This window comes from Kryptolebias marmoratus, linkage group LG11, assembly GCF_001649575.2.
Source record: "Kryptolebias marmoratus isolate JLee-2015 linkage group LG11, ASM164957v2, whole genome shotgun sequence".
Taxonomy (NCBI): Eukaryota; Metazoa; Chordata; class Actinopteri; order Cyprinodontiformes; family Rivulidae; genus Kryptolebias; species Kryptolebias marmoratus.
Window position 1 is genome coordinate 14,832,840 of NC_051440.1, and position 24,408 is coordinate 14,857,247.

Below are 24,408 nucleotides of genomic sequence, written 5' to 3' on the forward strand. Positions count from 1 at the left end.
AAACAAAGATCTCATGCACTGTCGACGAAGATGACTCCCAGCTGCTACCGCACCAGATTTGATCTCCAAAGCTGTAAAATCCAACAAGTCATGGTGTTTTTGTGTTTTGTTAAGGTTGATTAGCTGTGGCGACCGTCTTGAATGGGGTTGACTCCAGAAGTTAATCAGTTATAGATATTTATCAAGTGATTCATTTATGAGAGTTTCACTGAAATCTGTGCACTGGTTCATGAGATATTCGGCTAATAGACTGACCAAAGAACACACAACTACATGAACGCCCTCCTTTCGTAGCGATAATAAGAAGTGAGTCTAAACTAGATGTGTTGAGTTGTGTTTAGTGCAGTTATTTTTCTTACACAGGTTGAGACTGAACTAGCCCATCACCTCTGAATCTATGAAAAATACTCCCAGTCCCCCAAAAATAACAAATGCTGGGCGTGTTTTTTGTGCTAATCCTAAATATGACATATATTTTGCGACTCATTTTTATTTTGCAGGTATTCGTAACATGTTCCGGTTAGCGCTGTGCACTGAGACAAACACACGTCGTGTTTTTATAAAGCTGCGAGCAGACGAACCCAGGGACTCGATGGTCGGTTTTTGGCGCCGAGCTCTAAAACTCCTGCTTTGCGCAGTCGTCTGAAGGGGATCTATTAAAGTTTGTTACCCACAATGAGCTGAGAGATGTAACGGAAAAGCTATTAGGGCGAAGCGGTCACTGAAATCCATCAGTGGTGGGCTGGATGACTCAGAAATCCTCGTTCATTTCTGAGGCGCATGCAGGAGGAATCGTTTGGGAACAAATGTCACAAACACCTCTGCATGAAATACGCGTCCGCAGTCACTTTTTCGACTTGTCATGGTACATCTGTTTGAAAACTAGAAATCATCCTTGTACCTAAAAGTAATTTTCCAATTGCTGGTTTCCAGTAGCCTGGTAGCAGCAGCAGCTAAATCACCTCTAACGCAACCTGACTACTTCCAGGAGAAATGTTCTACTTGTTTTGAGGGAATAAGACTTAAAACAGTTATGGATAAAATTATTTTCTGCCAAATAGGCATAAGATACAACTAAGAGCAGACTTTATAAGTTAAAGTCATAAATGACACAAAAGTGATCATTTTGACCCTAAAATACAGGTTTAGTCGATTAAATATCATAATTTTTAGTGAAATAAATCTGAAATAATCTGATTCACAGAACTATCTTCGACCGAAAATCCAGCCTTCTCCTTTTTTATCAGTTTATTCCATTAAACTATCTCTCCAAAAGCTTTTATATATTCTACTTCATGCCTTATAGCTGCTTCAGGCTTCTCTCTGACATCCAGCTTCCTCTACCTTTTAACCGTGAGGTTTATAGATTTCAGATAGACAAAAGGGAAATATTTTGATCACTCCTGAGATGTTCTGTCACTTTCTGTTACATGTCTGACGTGTCCCTGATTTCCCCCAGGGCTGCGAACGTCGACTAATTACCTCGTTTAACAGCTGCTGTTGACTTAATATGACGACAGCAGAACCCAACCACATGCTTGTCAAATAGATCCACAGCGCAGGGAGATCACTCTTTTTGTTCATTTTATTTTATTTATTTATTTTTACAAGGGGGTGCTTCTTGTCCCGGCTGAAAAAAGGCCAGGTTGAGGTTTGAAAGCCCAGCAGCTCCATCAGGAGCCTGAATCAGTCGGACATATTTAATCAGTCTGTCTGTCTCACGGGACAAATGAAAGGAATCCGTTCGTGAAACTGAAGAAATCGCCTCGAGGCTTAAGATACCTTTAAGCTACACAATAGATGCAGTTCAGAAACAGGTACACACACACACAGGCATCGTGTTTCCGCTCCTCTCACTATAAAGTGATCCAATGTTTTATTAATGTTCTGAGCTCCTGTGTCGACCTCGGGGACTTTTTTAATGATTCATCTCAAAGAAAAGTGTCCATTGTGCACTTTAAATGTTGGAAAACAATTTTCACTTTTTTGAAATTTAATTTAAGCATTTCATCTTAAAAAAAAAAAACTTCACAAACACTGATGAATCTCAGCGTGGTGACGTTCATTTATTATTAGAGACGATGATATACATGACATATTTACACTTAAGTGTAACTTCATGCAGATTAAAGTTTCTAAACATTAAAAAAATACTTATATGATGTATTTTGTTGTCAAAACAGCTCTTCAAATTCTTAAGAAAAAGCGGTTTAAAAACGTAAATTTGGTTACAAAAAAAATCAAAATAAATGATTTGATTTAAATGAGTAAAATTCAAATCTCCAAAGTTATTCTAGAAATAAACAAATAAACCCAAAAATTGTTAAAGAAAAGGTAGAGCAATCACATTTAAAAAACGCAATAGAAACATAAATAATATTGTAAATCTTTAGAGAAACAAGACTTGATTAAATAAAGTATTGTAGACAACAGTTTTTAGACAGATCAGTTTGATTTCTTTTGCATAAAAGCATTTTTATCTCCTCACAGTAGAACAATAAATATGGAACAAAGTGTGCAGAAATTTGAAAAAAATTATTATGTCTTTATTTATTGTTCACTTTATGGAACTCCACAGCAATTCTAACATTAAACAAACTACCTCTTTAGATATATTGTTTTGTTCCACGAAGAATCAAAAAGTTTCACAACAAAGTGAATAATTTTCTTCTTAAAGCTGCTAAAATCAGCGCTTGTGTGTTTTCCGTTTTGCCATAGAAACACTTCTTAATGAAGTCATCCAGTAGTTTGACATATTTTTATTAGACTCACAGGTTCTGAACAAATTGATCTTTTTTTCCCTGTTTGTTTCTTCCTCGTGTTTGATTTGTTATGACAGAAGATTCAATTCTGCGATCATTTATTAACCAAAAGTGTTAAAACTGGGGTCACGCCTGTTTGAATTTCCTCCTGCTGCACGTCAAAGCCGATAAAACCCTTTCTGTAAACCTGCAGAGCCTCCTGTGCTGTTATTATGAGATGCCAGTTCAGGCGAGGGAGTGCTCATTAGTATTCATTAGAAATTTCAGGACATCCTTTCTCTCCTGCAATCACTTTAACTTTGTAATTAGAGAGAATGGTGGGGATAATGCAGCTGTGCTGTTTAGGCGGTACGAAGAAAAAGAAAAGGGGGGGGGGGGGTTGATGGGTACTAACAAATTGGCTGTTTCCTTGCAACAAAGGACCAGATGTTGTTTCTGACTCAGTGCGTTTCTCTCCTGCAGAACTGTATGAAACACGTTTAGCTTTATTACTGTCTACATGTTCCCACAGCCAAGCGATGACAAAATCAAGAGGAAATTTAGGTTTTACTTTAAAAAAAACAACATTTTCTCAGTCTTGTATGTGTGTGAGACACGTTTTGAGTGAAGAAAACGTCAAAATATTTGGACAAAAATAGGTTTGATTCAGCAGAATTGTTTAATCAGTTTAAATGCATATGATGTCAAGAGTTGAGCTTTTTTTTCTACAGGGTGGGCCATTTATATGGAGACACCTTAATAAAGTGGGAATGGTTGGTGATATTAACTTCCTGTTTGTGGCACATTAGTATATGGGAGGGGGGAAACTTTTCGAGATGGGTGGTGACCATGGTGGCTATTTTGAAATCGGCCATTTTGGATCCAACTTTTGTTTTTTCAATGGGAAAAGGATCATGTGACACATCAAATTTATTGGGAATTTCACAAAAAACTATGGTGTTCTTGGTTTTCACATAACTTTATTCTTTCATGAGTTATTTACAAGTTTCTCACCGCTTATAAAATGTGTTCAAAGTGCTGCCCATTGTGTTGGATTGTCGAAATGGCCGCCATGGTCACCACCCCTCCCGTATACTAATGTGCTACAAACAGGAAGTTAATATCACCAACCATTCCCACTTTATTAAGGTGTATCCATATAAGTGGCCCATCCTGTACAAAGAAGTAACTTGGGGAAGCTCATGTATTTCCTTTTTCTATCCCTAAATTATTGTTACTTTCAAAAAAATGACTGTAAAAAAACAGTTGAGCTGAAAAGCAAGGATGAATGGATTCTCATAACGAACATGTTTTAAAAATCACTTTGTTAATTTTCTACGTATAGATTGTTTGATACACAAAATCTGACATTTATCTGCACGCCCAGTGATCTTGCCGCTCCACAGTTTTAGGTTCCTGTTAGTTAGCAGGCATGTCAGCTCGGTTTGGGCTCTTACAGCGGGGTATTAATCTTGAAGTGACAGCGGCGAGCACCCATGAAGCTCCTCGGTCTCACTGCAGAAAAGGTCAGTGTCCCCCCCAGTCAGAGAGCTCCGGTCAGCATTTGGTCACAGATCGTCAGGGTGGTTTAACAGCATCGCCGTATTGACAGGCCTTTGTCCTAATTAAGTGGCTGTTATCTGCAGAATGAGTAACAGCAGGGAGGAGAGTGAGAGGAAGGAGTTCGTCCAGCCCCGGACATGGCTGGCTCGCTTTTTAAATATCAGTACTTTATTTTGAGGAATATATAGAAGAAAAACCCTTTAAAAAAACATTTTTCCCATTTAAATATTTGCTAAATTAAACATGATTGTAATTTAATACAAATTGTACATTCATGAAAAAAGAAATATAGTAAAGCATTATAAGTTAAAACAGTCTATTTACACGTTCAAATTATTTATTTTAGATGTGTTTTGATTTAAAATCGCTTTTGGCAAAAAAATAGCAGCACTTTGAGCAAATAAAAAGAAAGATGGCAAATAAAAAAATTAAAAAATAGAAAAGTCATGCAGACAAAAAAAAGGAAACTCTTCCATCTGGAATATATGTTGGCGTTTATTATACGCTCTCTTTAATATTTCTGCAATAATGCTTAAATGTTACAATTTGACAACTTTATTTGTTTTTTAGTAAAGTTGGTTGAGCCTGTTTGCTGGAATGTTGGGAGAAAAGGCTTATATTGACAATTTGTTGATTTCTCCTCTCTGGTTTTGTTCAGGAAGGTAACACCGATGGGTACTTTAGAGCTTTTTACTGAAAACTGTTCTGCATCTGATAATAACTATGGTAATTTTCCGTGTCCTGCTGCGGTGTTGGAATTAGAGGTTTTCTATAGCGGCTGCTGATATTTATCTTTAGAAATCAGGGCAGCTGACAGCCTAAATACAGCACCGAATTTTAGTTAATCTTGGCCAATATGTATTTTTCAATTAACAAAAAAGAACAATAATTGCTTTATTTAATTAAACGTATAACAAACAAGCCTTAGAAGAACGTGTGCACCTAAAAATGACATACAAAGGAGCATTTTCACTTAAAACTACTAAATTGGAGGCTACAATGAGCTGGTTGTAGCAGCTGGTGACTGATTAAGTCTGCACAGGCATAGCTGATTGCTGATGTTTTTTTTTTTTAAAAAGTGGCCAATATGTTAATTAGTGTATTTCTAGACAGAAAATTATTTAATCAGCAGAGAGGAGGGCACTACATGTATGTTTGATTGGATCTAGTGGAAGATGCACAAGTATTTCTCCAAACGGAACACCCGTCCTGAAAATCAGATCTTGTCATATTAACACGCCAGTGAGACACTTCTTAACCTTTTCCCCTCTCTTTTGCTTCTTGTAGCTGCATGCCTGGGTTTATTTCAGACACTTCAGATGTCTCTGGCTGTTTAGGAAAAGCTGGAATATCTGTGTTAGTGTGTTTAAAAAGTGAACACAAGCATATTTCGTATAAAAGCTCGTATTTAACCTGTTGAAACTCTAGTTGTTCAGCTCTAAGGGTGATTTATTACTGATGACAAGGTCACTGAATTGTCTTCTTTTCCTCTTTTTTTTCTTTGCAGCGGGATGCAAAGGGGCAGTATCTGTTCGACCTCATCTGCCACCACCTGAACTTACTAGAAAAAGACTATTTTGGCATCAGATATGTCGACCCAGACAAGCAGCGGGTGAGCATGTGTTCGTGTGAACGCGGCCATTTTCTTCCTTTTCCTTCGCTGCTGATATGTGTTTGATATGAATGGATTTTATTATTTTAATGCGTAGAAAGAAATCGCAAACACTGCGAGTCTGCAGCAGCTCTGTAATGTGTTTTAAGCTGCTGTGATGCTTTGTTTAAATGCCACATCTTTTGCATAATACATCTTGTATAGAGCAGCTTTCACCCTAACAATGACAAGTATTGTTTTCCTTTTTTTTTCCAGCAATGTAAATTATATTTTAGGTATACAATAAAAAAAATAGTGATGACTCATCGTTCACTTGATGCGTTTGTTGATTTTGTGTCCAGAGAGAGACGTTCTTGAATTTTAATGAATGAGATTTTGTCAAATGAGAACACCAAGGCTGCTCTTATGAATGGAGCAGCCTTCAACTCTTTTGTTTTAGGAATGAAACAATGAAAGGCACAACAACGCACGTTTTTTCACGAGCTGTGTGACATTAAATCTGAAGTCGGTGGTTGGGCTTTCACGCAGGACACCGGGGCTTGGTACGGGAATGTAAGACGGGCAACTTTAGACTTGGAAAAGAGTCCAGCTTAGCAAATCGTTACCATAATTATAGGACTGATGGTGTGTGTTAAAGCCATGTAAAGGGACAGTTCAGATCTTTGAAGTGGGGTTCTGTGGAAAGGTTATGAATAAATAATATCTTACTTGTTGTAGATGGCTCTTTGAACATCCTCAGTTTGGAGAAAAAGAGTTGCATTCTGACTGGATTGACAAGCTAACCAGTTTTCTCAGTGACCAAAGACCAAAGTGGATTGCTGCCACCTTAAAAAAACTGTAGTTACAAAAATTATATAGCAGTTCATACAAGAGCTTTGTTATTCCAGCAGAAATATGATGCTCCTGGTTAAAATGCTACAGCTTCCTGCTGCTGCTGACACTATTTACACTTTCACTTAACTATAATAAGCTCTAATTGAGTTTATATCCATATAATGTGAAGTTGATGACTGTGTAAAGGTTCACTAAATACCATTTGCACGAACCTCTTTGATTTTATGAGATTTGAGTTGTTTTAAGATTCACTTTGGTCTTGGCACCACTCAGCTAAGCTATTAATCTGTTATTCCAGTCGCAATGAAATTATTTTTCTCCAAGCTGAGGTTGTTCAAAGAGCTATTTAACTGTTGTATCTGTCTGATAATTTTCACATCTGGTTAGATATTAGTTTTCCATAACCTTTACCCACTTCTAAAGATCTGGATTACCGCTTTAATTCCTAACAATATAATAATTATTGACAGCTGGTTTCAAAGATACCTTTTACTTAAAAATATCATTTCCAACAGCACAAAAGAAGCAGAGATTATTAAATATAAACTACATGTAATTTAACTGATTGCACTGCTTTGTTTTTGTATAAAAAAATCTAAAGTCCAGCTGAATTTAAAACCGAACAAATGTGATTTAGTCAAATAATGAGAGTCTGGTCCAAAGTACAGCCCTACTGCGGTTCTGTTTGGTTTCTGAAGGAACATCTTCATGTTTGTGGTTCTCCAGATGAGCTGCTGATGCTGCGTTTTCAGAGCCGTCACTCAGGACTAAAAGCAGACTGGTAGAAAAATGCTGAACACAGTAGAGGATAAGGGTTTTATAAAGATAAAAAAGGGTATGTGTCTATATAGGGTTTCTGCTCAGGGTCAAAAGAAAAAACAAAAACATGATATTTTTCTTAAGCGATGTGAAACAAAACAGCTTGAGCTTAAATTTTTCAACAAATTAATTAAAGGAGACGCTGCGGAGCCGTTACGTTTGATGTTTTAACATATCGCGCCTCACAATCACTGTTATGACACCGTGTGTGCGGATCGAACAGGTTTCTCCAGAAAACTGTCAGTAGTAACAGCTAAACATCATGGAAACTGAGAGTGAAAGTGTCAGCTTAATCATATGATGTGAGGATTTCCTTCGGAGGTATGTGAAATGAACCTGTTTGCATTTGATTTGTGTTTGTTTCTTTCTAACGCAGCACTGGCTGGAGTTCACAAAATCTATCGCGAAGCAATTGAAATGTAAGTGTCCCCATTAAGCTCCAAATAATCTGGTAAACTGAGAAATGACATCAAATATATTTTAGTCCATCCTACGTAAAGTGTAGTTGATTTTATGAATGAAAATGAAAAGGATAGTTAAGAGCTTTTTGTGGTGGGGTTCTGTGGAACAATAAATATCTTACCTGTTGTAGATAGCTTTTTGGACGACCTATTCTAACCAGGTTGACAATCTAATGGCTATTCCAGGAGCAAAGTGGCTACTGATACTTTTATAGCAGTTCATGTGAGCACTACTTTACAAACCTTTACATTATCATCAGTTTTGCATTACATGATTATTTTAGCAGGAAGATTATTATATTCCTGCAGGAACTGCTCCAGGCTGCACGGAAAGGGCTCCAGCTAGCTGGTACTGCTACTTTTTGTGCTTTCAAATAGCTATAGAAATCTATGTGAGGTTTTGTTTTGTCCTTTAAAGTGCAGAACATTAACGTGCAATAAGTGCACTTTACTGAAATCCCCCAAAAACGGCAACTCTGTTCTATTGATGTCACAATTTGAGTCAGGCGACAGTGTAATTTCACCCTCGTTCTGTTGTTTTTTTTTCTTTAAATTTGATCTGTTTCTACGGAATTACGTCGTTTCTGCTCTCCCTCTTAATGTTTTCTGTCTTTTTTCCCCGCCCCCCTGCAGCTCAGCCTCCCTTCACCATGTGTCTGAGAGTCAAGTTCTACCCTCCCGATCCTGCGTCTCTCAAGGAGGAAATCACTCGGTATGTGAAGTTGATAAAGGCCCTCTTGTTCCACTTTCCCCTTCCACAGCTATAATTTACATGCACTTCAGTTTTGAGATCAGCAAAGAGACATTATTAGAGAGTCTTTCGTCATTTGGCGAAACCTTTAAAACCAGACTTTTGACATTTTTCTCTGCTTTTTAACCGCCGAGCAGACAGAAGTGTGAAACATGCAGACAAAGCAAACAGGCTTCAATCTAAAACATTATTCATAATTAAAATGACAGAGTACTTGACTCTAAAGCATTATGATAAATATTACACAGAGGCGCTGTGGGAAAGTGAGGATTGCAAAAAGCCTTTCCTAGTAGCTCACTAGGATAATAGATAAAGCGATAAAAGCAACCTCATGCAAGTTTTTTTTAGGCGTTAATGGGCACATTTTTATCCTCACCGTGACTCTTTCTTGATGGAGCTCTGTGACAATAATTTCTTTTCAAATTACGCTGCAGAAATGGTTGAAAATGGCAAGTTTATTTTCCCTTCAGATAGCGCCGAGAGTCTCCAGCTGCTGAATGCCGTGCTTTCATTACCGACTGGAAGGAGAGGAGCCCACTCCGTGTTTTGAGGTGTAATGAGATGCAGCGTTCGCCACATGTAGAGTGTGTATAATGAAAGGAGAGTGGATAGGGGGAGACATGGCGGGGTGGGGGCAAGGAGGGCTGATTGAAAGTGTGAAGGCAAAGGGAGGAGTGGGAGGAAGGAGGACAGAGTGATACATGATTATGACAGTGGAGAGGTCAGAGCACGGAGGGTGGGAGAGGATAAATATTCAGCTGCCTGCAGGATTCGTTCAGGCTGTACTGTACACTCGGTTACACCGAGAGAGGGGAGCCTGCAATGCTGAGCAAACACCAAAATATAGATATGGAGGCCTGTTTTACAGCAGACGGCTTCACCTTTCGTTGATGGAAAAACACAAGCGTGCTTTCTGACATTTAAGAGCCGCATTATCAGGTGCTGTGGGTGAAGATTGATGCCCGAGGAAATATTGATCTGCTCTGCGTGCGTGAGCTCCTCTCTGGTTTTGATTAATGTTAAAGCCATTAACATAACTCTTTATTTGTCACCTTTTAAAATGAGTTTGTCCGATATGCTGTTGTGAGAGCAACATGCATTTAATTTTTTTTTTTTATAAATTGCTGTAAATTCTGTTAGCCTTTGTGAAAGCAGTAGGGAGAGGGATGAAACAATGTTGTTTTAATTGGTAGTTCTTCAGGTTTTCTGAAAGAGTTTTTAAGGTTATTTTTTGAACTTCAGGTGCCTTTTCATTAATTTTAGTCCAACACTTGACCATTTTTAGAATCTGGTTCGTATTGTTTGTAACTCTGACCTATGAATCATTCTGACGACTCCTAAACGCCAAAGAAAACTATAAAAAGGACCTTCAGAAAGCCTGAAATTCTGCTGATCAAGATGACCTGAAAGGCTTTAAAGAAAGTCTGGCTCCTTGAAAAAAAAAAAGAAGAAATTCAGGGTGGTTTAAAATCTTTGTACAGTACTGTAGGTCTGCTTATATGTTCCGTTATTCCACTGTTGGGCTCAACTCTTAAGCTGCATAATGACAGGAAAGAAATAAAAGTCAGCGCCACTGTCATTATCATCTTCTTTGCTATAAATGTCTCGTTAAAGTTCATGCTTCAGGAGCTCAGTGGCTGAGTCTGAATGTAGGCTGGAGGCTGTAAGAGGAAAGAGCTTTTCTTGCAGGGCTTTGCAGGACTCCTCTGTCCAAAACAAAACTCTCATTTCCACTAAATCAGAAGAAAACATTCGAACCACGCACAGGGAACGTGACCGTTTGAGATTAATGCCGTGTGTTGAAGTGCTTTTTTGTTCTTTTTCTGCTTTCATTTAGAGACGTATCTGTCTTTAAAAGGATATTTTGACTTTTTTTTTTTTTCATCCTCTAGATATCTGGTCTTCCTGCAGCTCAAGAGGGACCTCTACCACGGGCGTCTCCTGTGTAAAACCTCGGATGCAGCCATGCTGGCTGCCTACATCCTTCAAGGTAACTAGAAGAGACAGATGGAAATGACTTGTACCACTCTCTGCCTCTCACTTCTCCCAGACCCAGTCTTATAATGCGCCGTAGGTCTCAGAGCTAATAAATACTGTCAGCCAAGCTAAAAGATTTTCTGTGGAATTTTTATGAGGTTGTGAAAATCCTAATTAAGTGATGCAGGGGCAGATATTTCTATAGAACCTTTAGGATGCAACTGGCTTTTCTTGCTTGTTTTTTTAGGGATTTATTTTAAAAACGGATGTTTAGATTAGGTGTAAATTAATCTCTATGGTATTATAACTTGCATCATTGCTGGTTGAAAACAAGAAGTCCATTTTGGGTCTGGGTGAAAGGTTTTATGAGGTTATCTGTTGTCTCTCACCACACGCACACAAGATAAGGCTGCAGAGGAGGCTGGTCCTCCAGAGGAGGTTCTGATAAATTAAAGATGGGCCGCCTCGTCTCGTCAGCTTCTCCTCGCAGAGAGAAATCAGCATCAGGGTCATCTGAGGGATTGCTACGTGGCATGAAGGAACACACATAATCCTGGCTGTGTTTAGTCGGTCCCCTCTCGTGTGTGTGAACATATTTAGCAGCTAACCTTTTTTTTTTTTTTTTCTTCCCCTTTTGATGCTTCTTCCTCTAGCTGAGATTGGTGATTACGACCCTGGGAAGCATCCAGAAGGATACAGCTCCAAGTTCCAGTTCTTTCCCAAACATTCGGAGAGGCTGGAGCGCCGGATTGCCGAAATACACAAAACGGAGCTGATGTAAGAGGAAAAAAAGGACACGAGCAGTTGATGTCTGCTTCACATACCTGCAGATCATGCACTTGATCGGCACTCCCCCCCGAAAAAAATCCTCTAGACTGCCCCTGGCATTTCTGTAGTTAACTATGCAGTGAGTTATCAGTTTTCTGATCAAAAAGATAAACTCTCTCTACTCTATGTCAGCTCATCTATTTGTAGCTTGTTCTTTCTTATTCTAGCCCAGAAATGCAGAAATGGGAAAAGTGGACAATTGTATGTTTTTACTCGTGTCTGTCTGTCACAAAATTATCCCATGAACTCATGAGTGGACAAATTGTAATGAAACATGCAGTTGTAGATGCACAACTACAACTGATGCATTTTTGGAGTCAGTCCAGTTTAAGATGGCTGCCACAACTAATTGACAAAACACAAGAATCGTTATAAGTCAGTTAATTTTACGGATGCTGAGCTAAAATCTGGTGTGGTAGTAGTGGAGAGTCATCCTCAACACATACTCTGAGGGCATGAAATTATTATTTTCAACGTTTGTCCAAAACGGCCTCAGCTCCATCAGTTCTCGACAGAAATTAAAAATTTAATTTAAAACTCTGCCGTGAAATACGGCGAGCGGTATGCATTCAAGGAAAGCTAGGCCGTTAATTCTTTTTGTTTTGTTTAAGATGTAAAGTCCAAATGCTGATGAGAGGAAAAAAAAAAAAAGTTTGTTTAGTGAAAAATAATGAAGTGCAAAAGTCCAGTTTTAATGCAGTTGGAGAAAAATGAAACGTAACATGACTCTGTGCTGCCCTCTTGTGGTTATTTATTTTCTTAACAACAAATCAGCACAAAATACAATAAACAGATAAAAAACAAAAACTAAAATAGTTTTGGCTTCATCTGTCTGATTATAATCAGTTTATGAATGAATGTATTTGTACGTTTCTTATTATATTTTCTCTGTTTATGCCTATAATCGGTCTAACACGAGGATTTGCTTCTCCTTAGTGGACAGACACCTGAAACTTCAGAGAGAAATTTCCTGCAGAAAGCCCAGATGTTGGAGACATATGGTGTTGATCCCCATCCGTGCAAGGTTGGGTGGTGTTTGTGCTATTTTTAGACATTTCAAAAGCTTTTCTTTGTTTATTAGAAGGTTTATACACCCTCACAGGAATCGGTACTTTCTGAAACCTGTGTCCTTTTACGTTTTATTCATCTCTAAATGATGTTTATCTCCGACTTTCAGGACGTGTCCGGGAACCCCGCTTTCCTCGCCTTCACTCCGTTCGGTTTTGTGGTTCTTCAGGGAAACAGGAGGGTTCATTTTCTCAAATGGTGAGCCACATGTCTCCTTATTTTCTCATCTACAGATCCAAATACGCCTCGGTTTGATCTTATTTGGCGTGAATTTTCTACATTTGGGGCCGCGTGGACGTTACAGCTGGGCTTACAGTCACCGTCAACAATCGTCCTCCATCTGCCTCTACCTGTGTCCAGAGCCGGCGGCTCGTTTGCGGACAGATGGCTGATTATGGCACTTAAATTCACGGGACAAGTTTATAAAGAATAAAAGCTACTTGGCTGACTCAATATAAAGAGTTTTTATTTATTACTTAATATATTTCTAGTAAAGGCGGCTTGATTTGTCCAATAACTGAGAAGATTCCTGTTAGTGTTATGAACCCAGGCATATTATGCATTACATCGTATTTCTAATCGCTTTGTTTGTTTGCCTTCAGCCACACTTGGGTTTCTCTCATCCTGCATTCCCTCTCTGCAGGGACTATTATCGCTAATTTGTTTTGTCAGCCAACCGCGCAGCACCATGGCTGTTTATGCGATGTCAAAGTGGTGGTCATGAATTTTTAAAGAGGCTGTGGCTTTCTGTTTTTGGCTCGCCGTAACTGTTGCCGCGTTCTCTCTCTCCCCCCCCCGGACAGGAACGAGGTGACCAAACTGAAGTTCGAAGGCAAGACTTTCCACGTATATGCAAACCAGAAGGAGGTGAGAGCATGAGAAGGCAGAAGATCTCTCCTCTGTTTGTGGAGTAAGGCTTTATTCTGTCTCAGTTTGGTAAATTGTCTTCTTGTTTCCGTTAACTCAGGACAAAAAGATCATCTTGACATATTTTGCGCCCACGCCGGAGGCATGCAAGCACCTTTGGAAGTGTGGCGTAGAGAATCAAGCCTTTTACAAGTGAGTCTACAAATGTTAATTGTGTGAGTGCTGATCAGCCTTCGCAGTATTGTTTTCCTGGTTTTTAATTTCTCGTTTTGTTTTTTTTATTTAACTAACTCTGCATACTTTGTGCTGTCGCTCATACATCCAAACGTTCAGCTCATTTAGGAGACTGGTGTTTTAAATGTAATTTTTTGGTAACTATGTTGTTTATGTTGTTCAGTACATTTAACCTTATTTACAGATATTTTCCCATCAAAATAAATTGAGATCAACTAATTTCTTCAAAAACACTGATCTCTTTGAAATCGCCTTCAGCACACCAGCTTTACTTTTGTCTTCTTATGGTACTTTTAGCTTTTAGCAAGACTTTTGCCACTTTTGGTTAGCTTCTGGCTACTTTTAGCTTTCAGCTAGCATTTTGTTACTTTTAATTAGCATTTTGTTGTTTGTAGCTTTTAGCTAGCTTTGTGCAACGTTTACCTTCTAGGCAGCTTTTTGATACTTTAAGCTACCACTATCCTATTTTTACGTACCCTTTTGCTAATGTAGCATATAGCTAGCCTTTTGCTACTTTTGGCTTCTAACTAACATTTTGCTGTCTTTAGCCAGTTGCTACTTTTGGCTTTCATCTATTGTTCTGCTTCTTTCATCTTTATCAACTCAGTTTCACCTTCTTCAGCCAATTTCAGCTCTCGGCACTCTCACTACATTTTCACATGAAATGCAGATTTTCTTCTTTGTTTCATTCTTTTCTCCCCTGACATCATGCTGTGGCTGCACTCTCTCCATCCCCGCTCTAAAAGCCCCTTCGGGTTGTTTATCAGCGGGGGAAACGAGGTGCGCGTAGCTGCTGACCTTTCAGTGAATGAGAGCGCACCGGCACGAGACTGCTAGCACTCCTCAGATATGTCTCCCTCCCTCCTGAGCTACGAGTTAGAGCTTCGACCTCTCTGGTTTTCAGCTCAGGGAGGATGAATAACGAAACATGCCGTCTGAACTCAGTGGCTAGGATTGTAGCAATGCCAGCTCAGGTGATGAAGAGTGCGTGGATGGCTTAGAGGACAAAAGAGAAAGGAGAAAATACTTTGCATGATGTATTAGCTGCAAAGTGAAATATCACACATTAATATCCTGTGGACTATGTCTCCGTAAACATATTTGAATGCTGTATGGAGTTGTGTTGAGCATGCAGTGCATAATTTAATCTGGAGTATTTTATTATAGCTTCAGCCTCGGTCTTAAATCCAGAAAACAATAAAAATAACATTCCATATATTTGTAAATTTAAATGTTTTCCATTCCCTTTATTCTTTGGTTTCATTAGGCTCGAGAAGTCAAGTCAAGTTCGCACAGTGTCCAGCAGCAACTTGTTCTTCAAGGGCAGTCGCTTCCGCTACAGGTAGGGTACACCGGCACGGAGGGGAGGACGCTGAGAAAATAAAAAAAAAAATTAAAACGTGCTGAAGAGGGGAAACAGGTTTTCCCAAATGACTTGACCTTCTGACCCTCAGTGCCGTAAGGTCAGCCTGCTTCTGCCTGGAGGATATGTTTGACGCCTCGCAGGACGGAGGACACACAGGAGAGAATAATCACACGAGGCAGTGTCAGTTCTAGATGATTTGCAGCTCATTATTTTTTAATTTGCACTTTAAACCGCATCCAAAAGCGTAAAACTGAAGTTTGTAAAGGAAGTTATCGAGTTTCAACAAAACTGCAGCTTGCAGGTTTCAGGACTTTAAAAACATTTTGTATTTGAATGATCTTTTTCGGGAAACTATGACTCAGTTTTATTTGATTATCCACCAAATGTAGTAAACATCCTTTATAAGGGCATGCCGTGGTGGAAATCTGTCAAAGCACAATATTATTTATTATATTATTATATTTTCAAGTGAGTTGAGGAGGACATAAAATCTGTCAAAAGGAACAGAATAAGTCATAACATTTGACTTTTTGACAGGCGAAGAGATTAATTCACCACTGTGCTGCAAAAGTGCATGAAGATGGATAGAAGTCTATTGAGGTCAGCACTTTGGTGTATATAGAAACTTCTTTGATAAAGTTAAATGGCTCATGGTTTTATTGGAGTCGTGATAAAGCAGATCTGAGACAAAAACAACTCCAGATAAACCAAGCACTAATTTCTGCGACGATTTACTGACTCACCCTGATGAGGTTCACAAATCAAAAAAAGTCAGATAATGAAGCTACAGTCACAGGTTGAGTTTGTTGTTAAAGGGCAAACAAATCGAATCGGGGGTTCGATTCGTTTGCCTGCGAGGCTCCGTGTGTGCGTCTGGCTGGTGGTGATTCAGTTACGCACAGCGGAACTCGCCAGGTTAATTCGATCATGAACGCTCATGGACTGTAACTCCTCGGCTGCAGTGATGGCTCTCAGAGCATGATGCCTGCTCACGTGTGTGTGTGTGTGTGTGTGTGTGTGTGTGTGTGTGTGTGTTTAACTCATCCTGATCGCTGTTTCTGTGCTTTGCAACAGCGGACGAGTGGCGAAAGAGGTGATGGAGCAGAGTGCCAAAATCAAACGTGAACCTCCAGAAATACACAGGTAGAGTTAAAAATAGGTTTTACTGTGCTTTATATACCGCCTTCTTCAGCATGTCTTAGTTTCACTCAGGGCAGAGATATTTTTGGATTCATAGCTGTTTGTTTTTTTCTTCGGAGGGCTGGTCTCGTGCCCAGTAGAAGTTGTCCGTCCATCACCCACGGGCCTCGCCTCAGCAGTGTGCCGCGCACGCGTCGGAGAGCCGTGCACATATCCATCATGGAGGGTAAGAACTGAGCTCGAGCTCCTTCAAGCATGAACTAAAGCAGGGCCACGTGGACCTAATTAAACCATGTATTTAGGGGCCACTTATGACTTCTAGCTTGAGGCTTTTTCTTTCTTTTAAGATGAACAAAAGTGTGCAGCGTAGTCCAAAAATGTTTTGGCCACTTTTGCGTAGACACTCTCTTTGGGAGAAAAACCCTGAACTCTGGGATTAAAGAAGTGACACAACTAAAATGCAGTTTCCCTTTTTGAAGCATTCACCCTCTGGTTCAACATGCCCACCCACTGACCTTATTAACCTTGTAAACAAAACTATCCAACTTATTTTTTGTTTTCATGTAAGCACACTGAGGCCACAGTTTGCCCATGTTTGAAGTAAAGGCTAAACAGTAAAAAAAAAAAAAAAAAACAGCTAGTTGTTTTATTGGCGTCCATCTCTCTTTCATATATACTCATGAAGTTTGTACGACTGCAACAACAAACCAGTAGGCAGAAACAATTTTAATGAGTTAGAAAATCAACCCCGTTCGTCAGAGTCCCCTCCCCCTTTTCGAGTAAACCATTCGCCGTCTTGGCTGAGTTCATGTTAGAGGGGCCTGCTGCAGGTGTGTGCGTCACTCAGTCTGATCCGCTCCAACGGATCATTTTAGAGTTACGTATGACTGTGTTTATTTTGCACCCTGGCAGCTAAAGTCACTTATTAGGCTCTCAGCCTGGAATGGCCGGTCTCGGTGTTTCTCATCAGGCCCATTTGCCTTTTGGGTAAAACGGGGCGATCTGGTCAGGCTGTTTTATATGTTTTTACAGTTAGAAAGCAGGTGGATTGTGTATAATTAGTCTTTTACTATCTATTTGAGAGAACAGTAAAACTTTCCAACACTCTGTGTGTGCTGACTGAGTGTCTTAGAGTGGTATTAATACCCCCAGCTGAAAATAACCAGGGGCTTCTGCTCCATGTATGTCACTGGCTTGGGAGGGGCTAAGTCAGGAGGTTGGTGGCTGAAGCGCTGCTTGCTGAGAGCCGCTGTTTCACCTCCGCGAGCAGCAGCTGAGTGGCCAACCTGTGGACCTGGACTCTGGACAAGGGACCATAAGGACGGGGCTAGGGACGCGCAGCCATGGTGAAATGTCTGATCCGCATCACCACCCGGGTGAACGTTCACCTGCGCATGATCAACCACTGCTACCGGGACGTGAAGGTTCGGGTGCTGAGCCTGGGGCCCCGTCTGCTGGGCAAGGCCCTGGGAGTCCTGCCCCTCTATCCGGCCCTGATGGGGCAGCAGGAGTCCGCCAGGGGCAGTCCTCTTCTCGGAGCGCCGCTGCCCTGCGCTCAGCCCGGCAGCCCTCCAGGTAAACTCATCACGGAGGCAGCAGGAGTGGGCTTCATGCGGAGGCGTTTGATGCTTCTTTGATTTGAAATCCCCTCTTGGCTTATTGACGGTGGCAGGGAAAGACTGATCCCATTTCTGTTGTCTGTGCTTTTTGGGATGTTGACAGTTTTCACATAGTTTCAGAGCTTTGTAGTTGGCTCATTCGTTGGATTCATTTCCTTTAAAGCTGCGTTTTGCTATAAATCTTTAAAGCTCTTTTTTTTAAACAAAAACACACAAAACAATGAGTCAGAGCAACTCGGAGCAAAGATGGCCGCTGATACTCTTTTAGCTCCTTTACTTTCCACTCGACAGCAGCTTCATGTCAGCAGAGGCTTACGTGTTGGACCTAATCTGCCCTACTTTTCCCTAAAAATTTTTTTTTACGATTTGCCTTCTCACCAGATGCTTCATTTTAATCCCTTCTCTTTGCAGTGAGGGTGGAATGTTGCTGCTTTGGCTCACTGGAGAATGTGATACCGTCAGCAATGTGCTCAGCTGGAGCTCATCTTCGCTGTAGAGCGTCTCCCGTTGACTGTACTAATGCCTCTGCTGCAGTTGTATCTCTGGTATTTGCTAAAACCTTTGCTTACAGAGTTGAGTGAAAGCTTTAAAGGCTCGATCAAAGAGCTATCTACACCTAAAGTGGTAAACAACATAAAAATCAGGACTCTTCTAAGGTAAAGTTGCATTTTCTGAATGTAACTTTACTTTAACTTTCTCTGCAAACAAACGGTTTCATGTTTTTTCCCCGATTTTAATTAGTGTCTTTATTATTAAAGGCTCATAGTATTAATAAAAACAGTCTTTTTTAATCTATAAACACTGAATTTGAAAACATTTAGGTGCTTTTTTTTGTTTTGCTTATTTTAAACAGGACTTTCTTTTTTATAAGAATTATTTTTTGGTGTAATTTGTGTTTAAAAATTGGTCAGTCGTGCTGCGTTCGTGCACCAGTATCATATAAAATTATCAGCAGATCAACAACCGCATAAAGGTTTACTGATGTGATCTTGTTAGCTCTGTTTGTGTGATTTTTGCTGCTTAGTATTTTAGTGTTTAAAGCCTAAACTAACCTGATATATATTCACTAACAAATTACAGGAAAAGAAAAAATCCTTGTGTTCGGAGCAACAGAATGAAGCTTTGTTTTGAAGAAAGAGAGAAACTGTAAAGTCTTAACATCTAAAGTGGAAACAAATAATATCGGTAGATTTAAAATAAAAAAATGTTGGCCATATGATCAGAGAGCTTGGTTTGCTTTTTTTACAATATGTCTTGATATCGTTTTGAATGCAAAAAGACTTCTGGCTGCAGGATATTAGACGATATTCACGTGTTTTATTGAAGTTCATTTTATTGATTTATTGATCTTATATTCTCCATAAGACTCTTTGGTCAGCTATGGTTGTTTTTAAATGTGCAACAGAAGCTGATAAGAGATCAGTTCAGCTCAGTTTAGTTGGTGGGATGATTTATTTAAGCTCAGAGGAACTAAGAGTCAGACATTCGGTGTCAAGGTGGAGTTTGCACTCAGACTTCTGTGTAACAAACAGTCATGTGAACAACTTTACAGTGTGTCCATGAACGACACATGGTGGAAACCGGGCCTCGAATATAAAGCTTCCTGGTAAAAAGTCAGGCAGTCAGTTTCTCTTAGAGAGCAGCTCAAACCTGGAACTCTAGACTCACATAATAAGGAACGTTACATCCAACATACTTAGAATATTGACTGCTGCATTTTGTCTGGTGTTTGTACTGTATGTGTGTAGTGTGTATTTTTTTCTATCTAGGGCCTTTGACCCTTTCATTATGGGGCTTAATACTAACTAATTAAATAGCTGATTTATAAAATCATTATATAACAGCTCATAAGTCCTTCATTCTTTCATAAAGAAAATTCAGTGATAAGGCTGTTTGATTTTACTCTTTCTCATCCTTGGTTAAGAGTATTTTATCCTTATCATGGTTGAAAACATCTCATTGAGATGAAAGTTTCTGTTTTTTTTCTCTTATCAAATTTTATTTCAAAGGTTATTAAAGCAATAGGTCAAGTCTTTCGAAATGAGGTTCTGTGTAAAGGTCATAAACGATATCTTACCTGTTGTAGATGGCTCCTTGAATATCCTCAGTTTTTTAATCCTGACCGTATTAACGATTGTTCAGAAACATGAGCTCAGATCTTAAGACTAATCTTGACTCAAGCTGTAAGGTGTGTGCAGTAATACCATTTATTTTCTCCTCCTAATGCTCCCCTTTGACCCCCCTCCCCTTCCACCACCAGGCCTGGAGTCCCTGCGTGACAGCGCCCACTCCACGCCGGTGCGTTCCGTGTCCCACGGGGAATCCTTGATGCCACGCTCCCGGAGCCAGGCCGCGGATGCCGGCGACGGGATGGCGGTCATCTCGGACGAGGCCTACAGCCCCTCGGACAGCGTGCTTCCCACGCCGGTGGCCGAGCACGGCATGGAGCTGGCCGTCGCACGCCAAATCAACGGGGCGCCCTGCAGCATCGAGGAGGAAAGGGAGTCGGAGGTGGGCACGCCGACACAAGGGGAAGGCGGGGATTTTGGTGCGGACAGTAGATCGGCAAAGGAAGGTGGAGGCAAGGACTCGGCTCTTAGCGAGGTGGAACAGGTGAACAAGTTTGTCTTAAGTGTCCTCCGTTTGCTCCTGGTGACCATTGGACTCCTTTTTGTCTTGCTCCTCCTCCTCATCATCCTCACCGAGTCGGACCTTGACATTGCATTTTTGAGTGACATCCGCCAGACGCCCGAGTTCGAGCAGTTTCATTACGAGTACTTCTGTCCCCTCAGACGGTGGTTCGCCTGCAAGCTCCGCTGGGTGGGCGGGCTGCTCATTAACGACAAGTGAGAGCGCCGCCGTGAGAGCCCGTTAGCCCCATCGAGGGGGTCCTGAGAGGATGTTTAAAAACTCTGGAGTGAAGGACGGAGGCCTTGTCCCAAACATGAACCCCTTCCTCCGTTTAAAAAAAAAAAAAATCTGTCTTGGACCACTCCTCTTAACACCAAGCCAGAATCTCTCTCCCCCTCAAAGAACCACCTCCTTGTTTCACCTCTTTTTTTTTTTTTTACTTTTTTTTAAACTTTCAAGTCATTTTAAACAAAAAAAAAACTCCCCTGCGATCTGAGGAATTTCAAACTGCCGCTTCACGAGAGTAGCAGATTTTATTTCATTCTATTTAATCTTTTGCGACGGATGGACTTTATTTATTTATTGCTCTCGAACGCGGCGGAATCAAAGGAGACGGGTGATTGAATGGTAATCAGGGAAGTTGATTTGTCTCTCCGAGGTGGAAGTGCGTTAAGTCAGGAGTCAAACGGTCCGAAGGCGTTAAAGTGGAACTCGATGTCGATTCATCCCCATCAGAAGACGAGCAGCAGGTTAACCTCATCAGATAGAGAGAACGGTGGGAAAAGGGAAGAAAATGAATAGAATGAAAAGAATAGAGAAACAGGCGGGGTGATTACCAAATGCCTTTTTTGTGAGAAGAAATTTAAGACTGTTTAACACTTTTTTTTTTATTTAAAACCATTAGACTTCAGTACAGTGTTGTACAAGCTCATCTGACGAAGATCAAAGTAGTTTTTTTAAACATTTTATGACATAAACCCGGTAGTGTCATGTGACCCATTTTAGTCTGATGCAATTAGAGAGGATTCTCTGGCACCAATAGATAATAGTCTAGATTGATGTTCAATGCTGATGTGATTTTTATTGATCAAGTATTTTCAATGTGCTCATTTCTTCAGTTTTCTCTCTTATTTTTTTTTTTTTTTGTTTTCCATCAGATTGAAATTCAATGAATTTCAAGTTATTTCTTTTTACGAAAAGTTTGACCTATTTTGGTTTCGTATCGACCCTGCACCTACGTTTATGTATGATACTCTATAATTATAACTGCTAGAATAAGAGTAGTGATGTACGTTTTGTACAAAAAGCGACTTTGTTTCCTATTATATATTTACAGGTTGTTTTGTTTTTTTCCATGTATATTTTACCAGAACTGAAATGTTATTTTGGTATTGAAGATTTAAAATTATATGTTTTTTAGCGCTGCGTTTCAAGTGAGGTCAGAAGCATTTATGGAAATGTGGAAAGGCTTTGAAACAACAACAACAAAAAAAAAACTGAACAAATAAAACAAACAGGGCTTTTATCCAGATTCACTCACCAGTTTTCACACCTCCCATCCCTCTACCAGCAGTCAGTCAGCGGATGTACAGTTTCTAGGAACGGACAGTCAGGATCATCATCATCATCAGTATACTGGCACAATTTTCCTAAACTCACCAGATCTTAATTTACTTGAAGAGAGTAGTGAGGTGGCTGTAACACACTGACAAATGTAAAACAACTCGAGTCGTGACCTAAAGGGATAGTTTGGATACTTTTACAGTGGGGTTCTGTGGAAAGGTTATGAACAAACAGCATCTCACCTGTTGTAGACGGCTGTTTGAACGGCCTCACCTCGGAGGAAACGTTTAATACCGACTGGACTGATGAGCTAACAGCTCGTCTGTCCTCTTGTCATGACTTCAGTGGATCGTTGCCATCCCTAAAACAGCTCCAGTCTCAAAGATTTCATAGCGGTTCGTGCAAACTAGGAATGAGCAAATTAAGGATTACAGAAATCTCCGACTAGCGGAATTAGCAGCAGCTCTCTTCTCTGTCCCTGAAGCCTGTCTCATGAGACGGTTTTCAGCTGCAGCACCTGTGGTGAGTAAACTTTACTTTCACCATAAATCTTCATCTCAGCTGTGTGAACACAGCCATTTTTTTTTACAGGCAACCAGGAAGTGGTCCTAAATCATAAACCATAAAGTGTCAGCTGAGATTAATATTCATTAAGACTGTTTTGTTTGCTTTCAGACAGTTAGTTGTGCTGCAATAATTAGCCCTGCATGAGTAAAAGATCAAATAAAGATGTCCTTATTTAATAAAGACAATAATAGCTGGAATAACCATTTAAATAATGTAAAATTTGCAGCACTGTGAAGGTTTATACAACACGGTTTGCATGACCCACCGGGACATTTTTGAGATTGGACTTGTATTAAGACACCAACAGCTCACTTTGGTCTTGTTATCCCATCAATTCAGTCAAACTCAAATTCCGTCTCTCCAAACTGAGGTCTTTCAAAGCGCTACCTACGACAGGTAAGATATTAACTGTTGGTGCTTCCACAAACCCTCCCCGCTTCAAGAAATCTGAACCGCCACTTTAACTTACAGCTAAAATTTATTTGGCAATACGTAAGAAAAGACCCCACGGCGGATGTAATTTGAGTGACTTATTTTAACAGTTATCAGATGAAAATGGCTCCTTTATATGTGGGTCAGGCCTCTCAGCTACAGAGAGCAATAAACAACATGGCTGCTGCTTTTTATTTATTTAATTTTTTTTTACATTACGTGCATCAAGGACATATAGTTTCTGTCTATTTTTAGGAATGAAAACAAAATTTGACATGATGTTGGGTGTTTCTACAGAGGATATTTAATCTGTGAAATTAAAAAGAGGCACGAAAGGCTACAGGACAGAAAATGCAGCTTCTGAATGGAGAGCTTGATGTGACTCTTGAATCTAATGGCTGTACAGTTGTTTGTTTGTTTTTTACAGCCCCCCCTGCAGCTGCTCGCTGAAGGCCTGACGGTGCTTTACTTTAAGGTTTGCTCCTGTGCAGCCCAAACCCCTCGGTTCCCTGGAGAAGTCGTCCTACCTGACCACAGAGTAGCATGCTCTTTGGCGTTGTGGCTGGATCCACTGCTGCAGCTCATTACCTTTCACAGAAACCACCGGTTCTCTCCGGCGAAGGCAGCACGCACAAAAAAAACAAACAAAAACAAACATCAAACCGAATGAGCTACACTGGCAGGAAACCCGTCGCCCTTTTCCGTTTCCGTCGGTGAAAAGCAAATGCAATTTAAAGCACATTTTTCATAACAAGCAGTGAAGTGGCGTGGGCAGGCTGATGTATTTTTAGGCGTACGCTCATGCGTCGTGTTTATTACCTCTCCGCAGAGGTCAACGCAACTCATCAGCTGAGCTATTTCTTAAAACTGTGAGGGCGTTTTTCAGATATCGATCAGCACTATGTAGCTTTAGTGGTCTCTCTCACACTCTGAACATGCAACCCTTTCTTTTGTGTGTTTGTTTTTAAAAAAGGCAGCATTATTCATGAAGCAATAACCAGCTGGAAGAGCAAAAAGGTGTGACTTACAAACTTGTATATTAGGATAAGCTGTTGAGTAACGTTTGAGCGTTGAAATGTGTCCGTCGTGTTTGTAGAGAAGCTGCTGCTGTTACTTTTACAATGACGTGACCGCCGAGTTACCATTGGTTTGAACAATAACATTTTCTAAAAGTCCCATTTTCATTCGAGACCTCTTGTGTGAATATTTGTTCTGCTGCTTTTTGTTTTCTTTTTTTTTTTTTTTCCTGGTTTATTAAGTGACATTTTGCTCCTTGTGCCTGCACCCGAACCTACAAGTACCAAAGTGGCTAAAAAGAAGAAATGGCGACGACGT

The 24,408-nt window shown here is 40.2% G+C and overlaps 1 protein-coding gene and 1 long non-coding RNA gene across 2 annotated transcripts in view; one reads left to right on the plus strand and one right to left on the minus strand.

Annotated features, from left to right (window-relative positions):
* The window catches only part of LOC108230137 (FERM domain-containing protein 5), a 52,027-nt gene extending 31,102 nt beyond the window's left edge, over nucleotides 1-20,925 (plus strand). The window contains exons 2-14 of the mRNA XM_017406091.3: nucleotides 5,812-5,916; nucleotides 7,946-7,988; nucleotides 8,664-8,742; nucleotides 10,674-10,771; nucleotides 11,412-11,535; nucleotides 12,523-12,610; nucleotides 12,764-12,852; nucleotides 13,458-13,521; nucleotides 13,622-13,713; nucleotides 15,023-15,097; nucleotides 16,196-16,264; nucleotides 16,381-16,487; nucleotides 20,141-20,925. Coding sequence (XP_017261580.3) covers nucleotides 5,812-5,916; nucleotides 7,946-7,988; nucleotides 8,664-8,742; nucleotides 10,674-10,771; nucleotides 11,412-11,535; nucleotides 12,523-12,610; nucleotides 12,764-12,852; nucleotides 13,458-13,521; nucleotides 13,622-13,713; nucleotides 15,023-15,097; nucleotides 16,196-16,264; nucleotides 16,381-16,487; nucleotides 20,141-20,730 — 1,623 coding nt within the window. The 3' untranslated portion in view covers nucleotides 20,731-20,925. The remainder of the gene's footprint in view (nucleotides 1-5,811; nucleotides 5,917-7,945; nucleotides 7,989-8,663; nucleotides 8,743-10,673; nucleotides 10,772-11,411; nucleotides 11,536-12,522; nucleotides 12,611-12,763; nucleotides 12,853-13,457; nucleotides 13,522-13,621; nucleotides 13,714-15,022; nucleotides 15,098-16,195; nucleotides 16,265-16,380; nucleotides 16,488-20,140) is intronic.
* Nucleotides 15,072-23,715, minus strand: LOC119617454. The gene is made up of 3 exons (XR_005233733.1): nucleotides 23,601-23,715; nucleotides 22,052-22,106; nucleotides 15,072-15,127 (listed from the first exon to the last, which is right to left on the minus strand). It is a non-coding gene; the product is annotated as an uncharacterized LOC119617454 (long non-coding RNA).
* Between the last annotated feature and the right edge of the window lie 693 nt (nucleotides 23,716-24,408).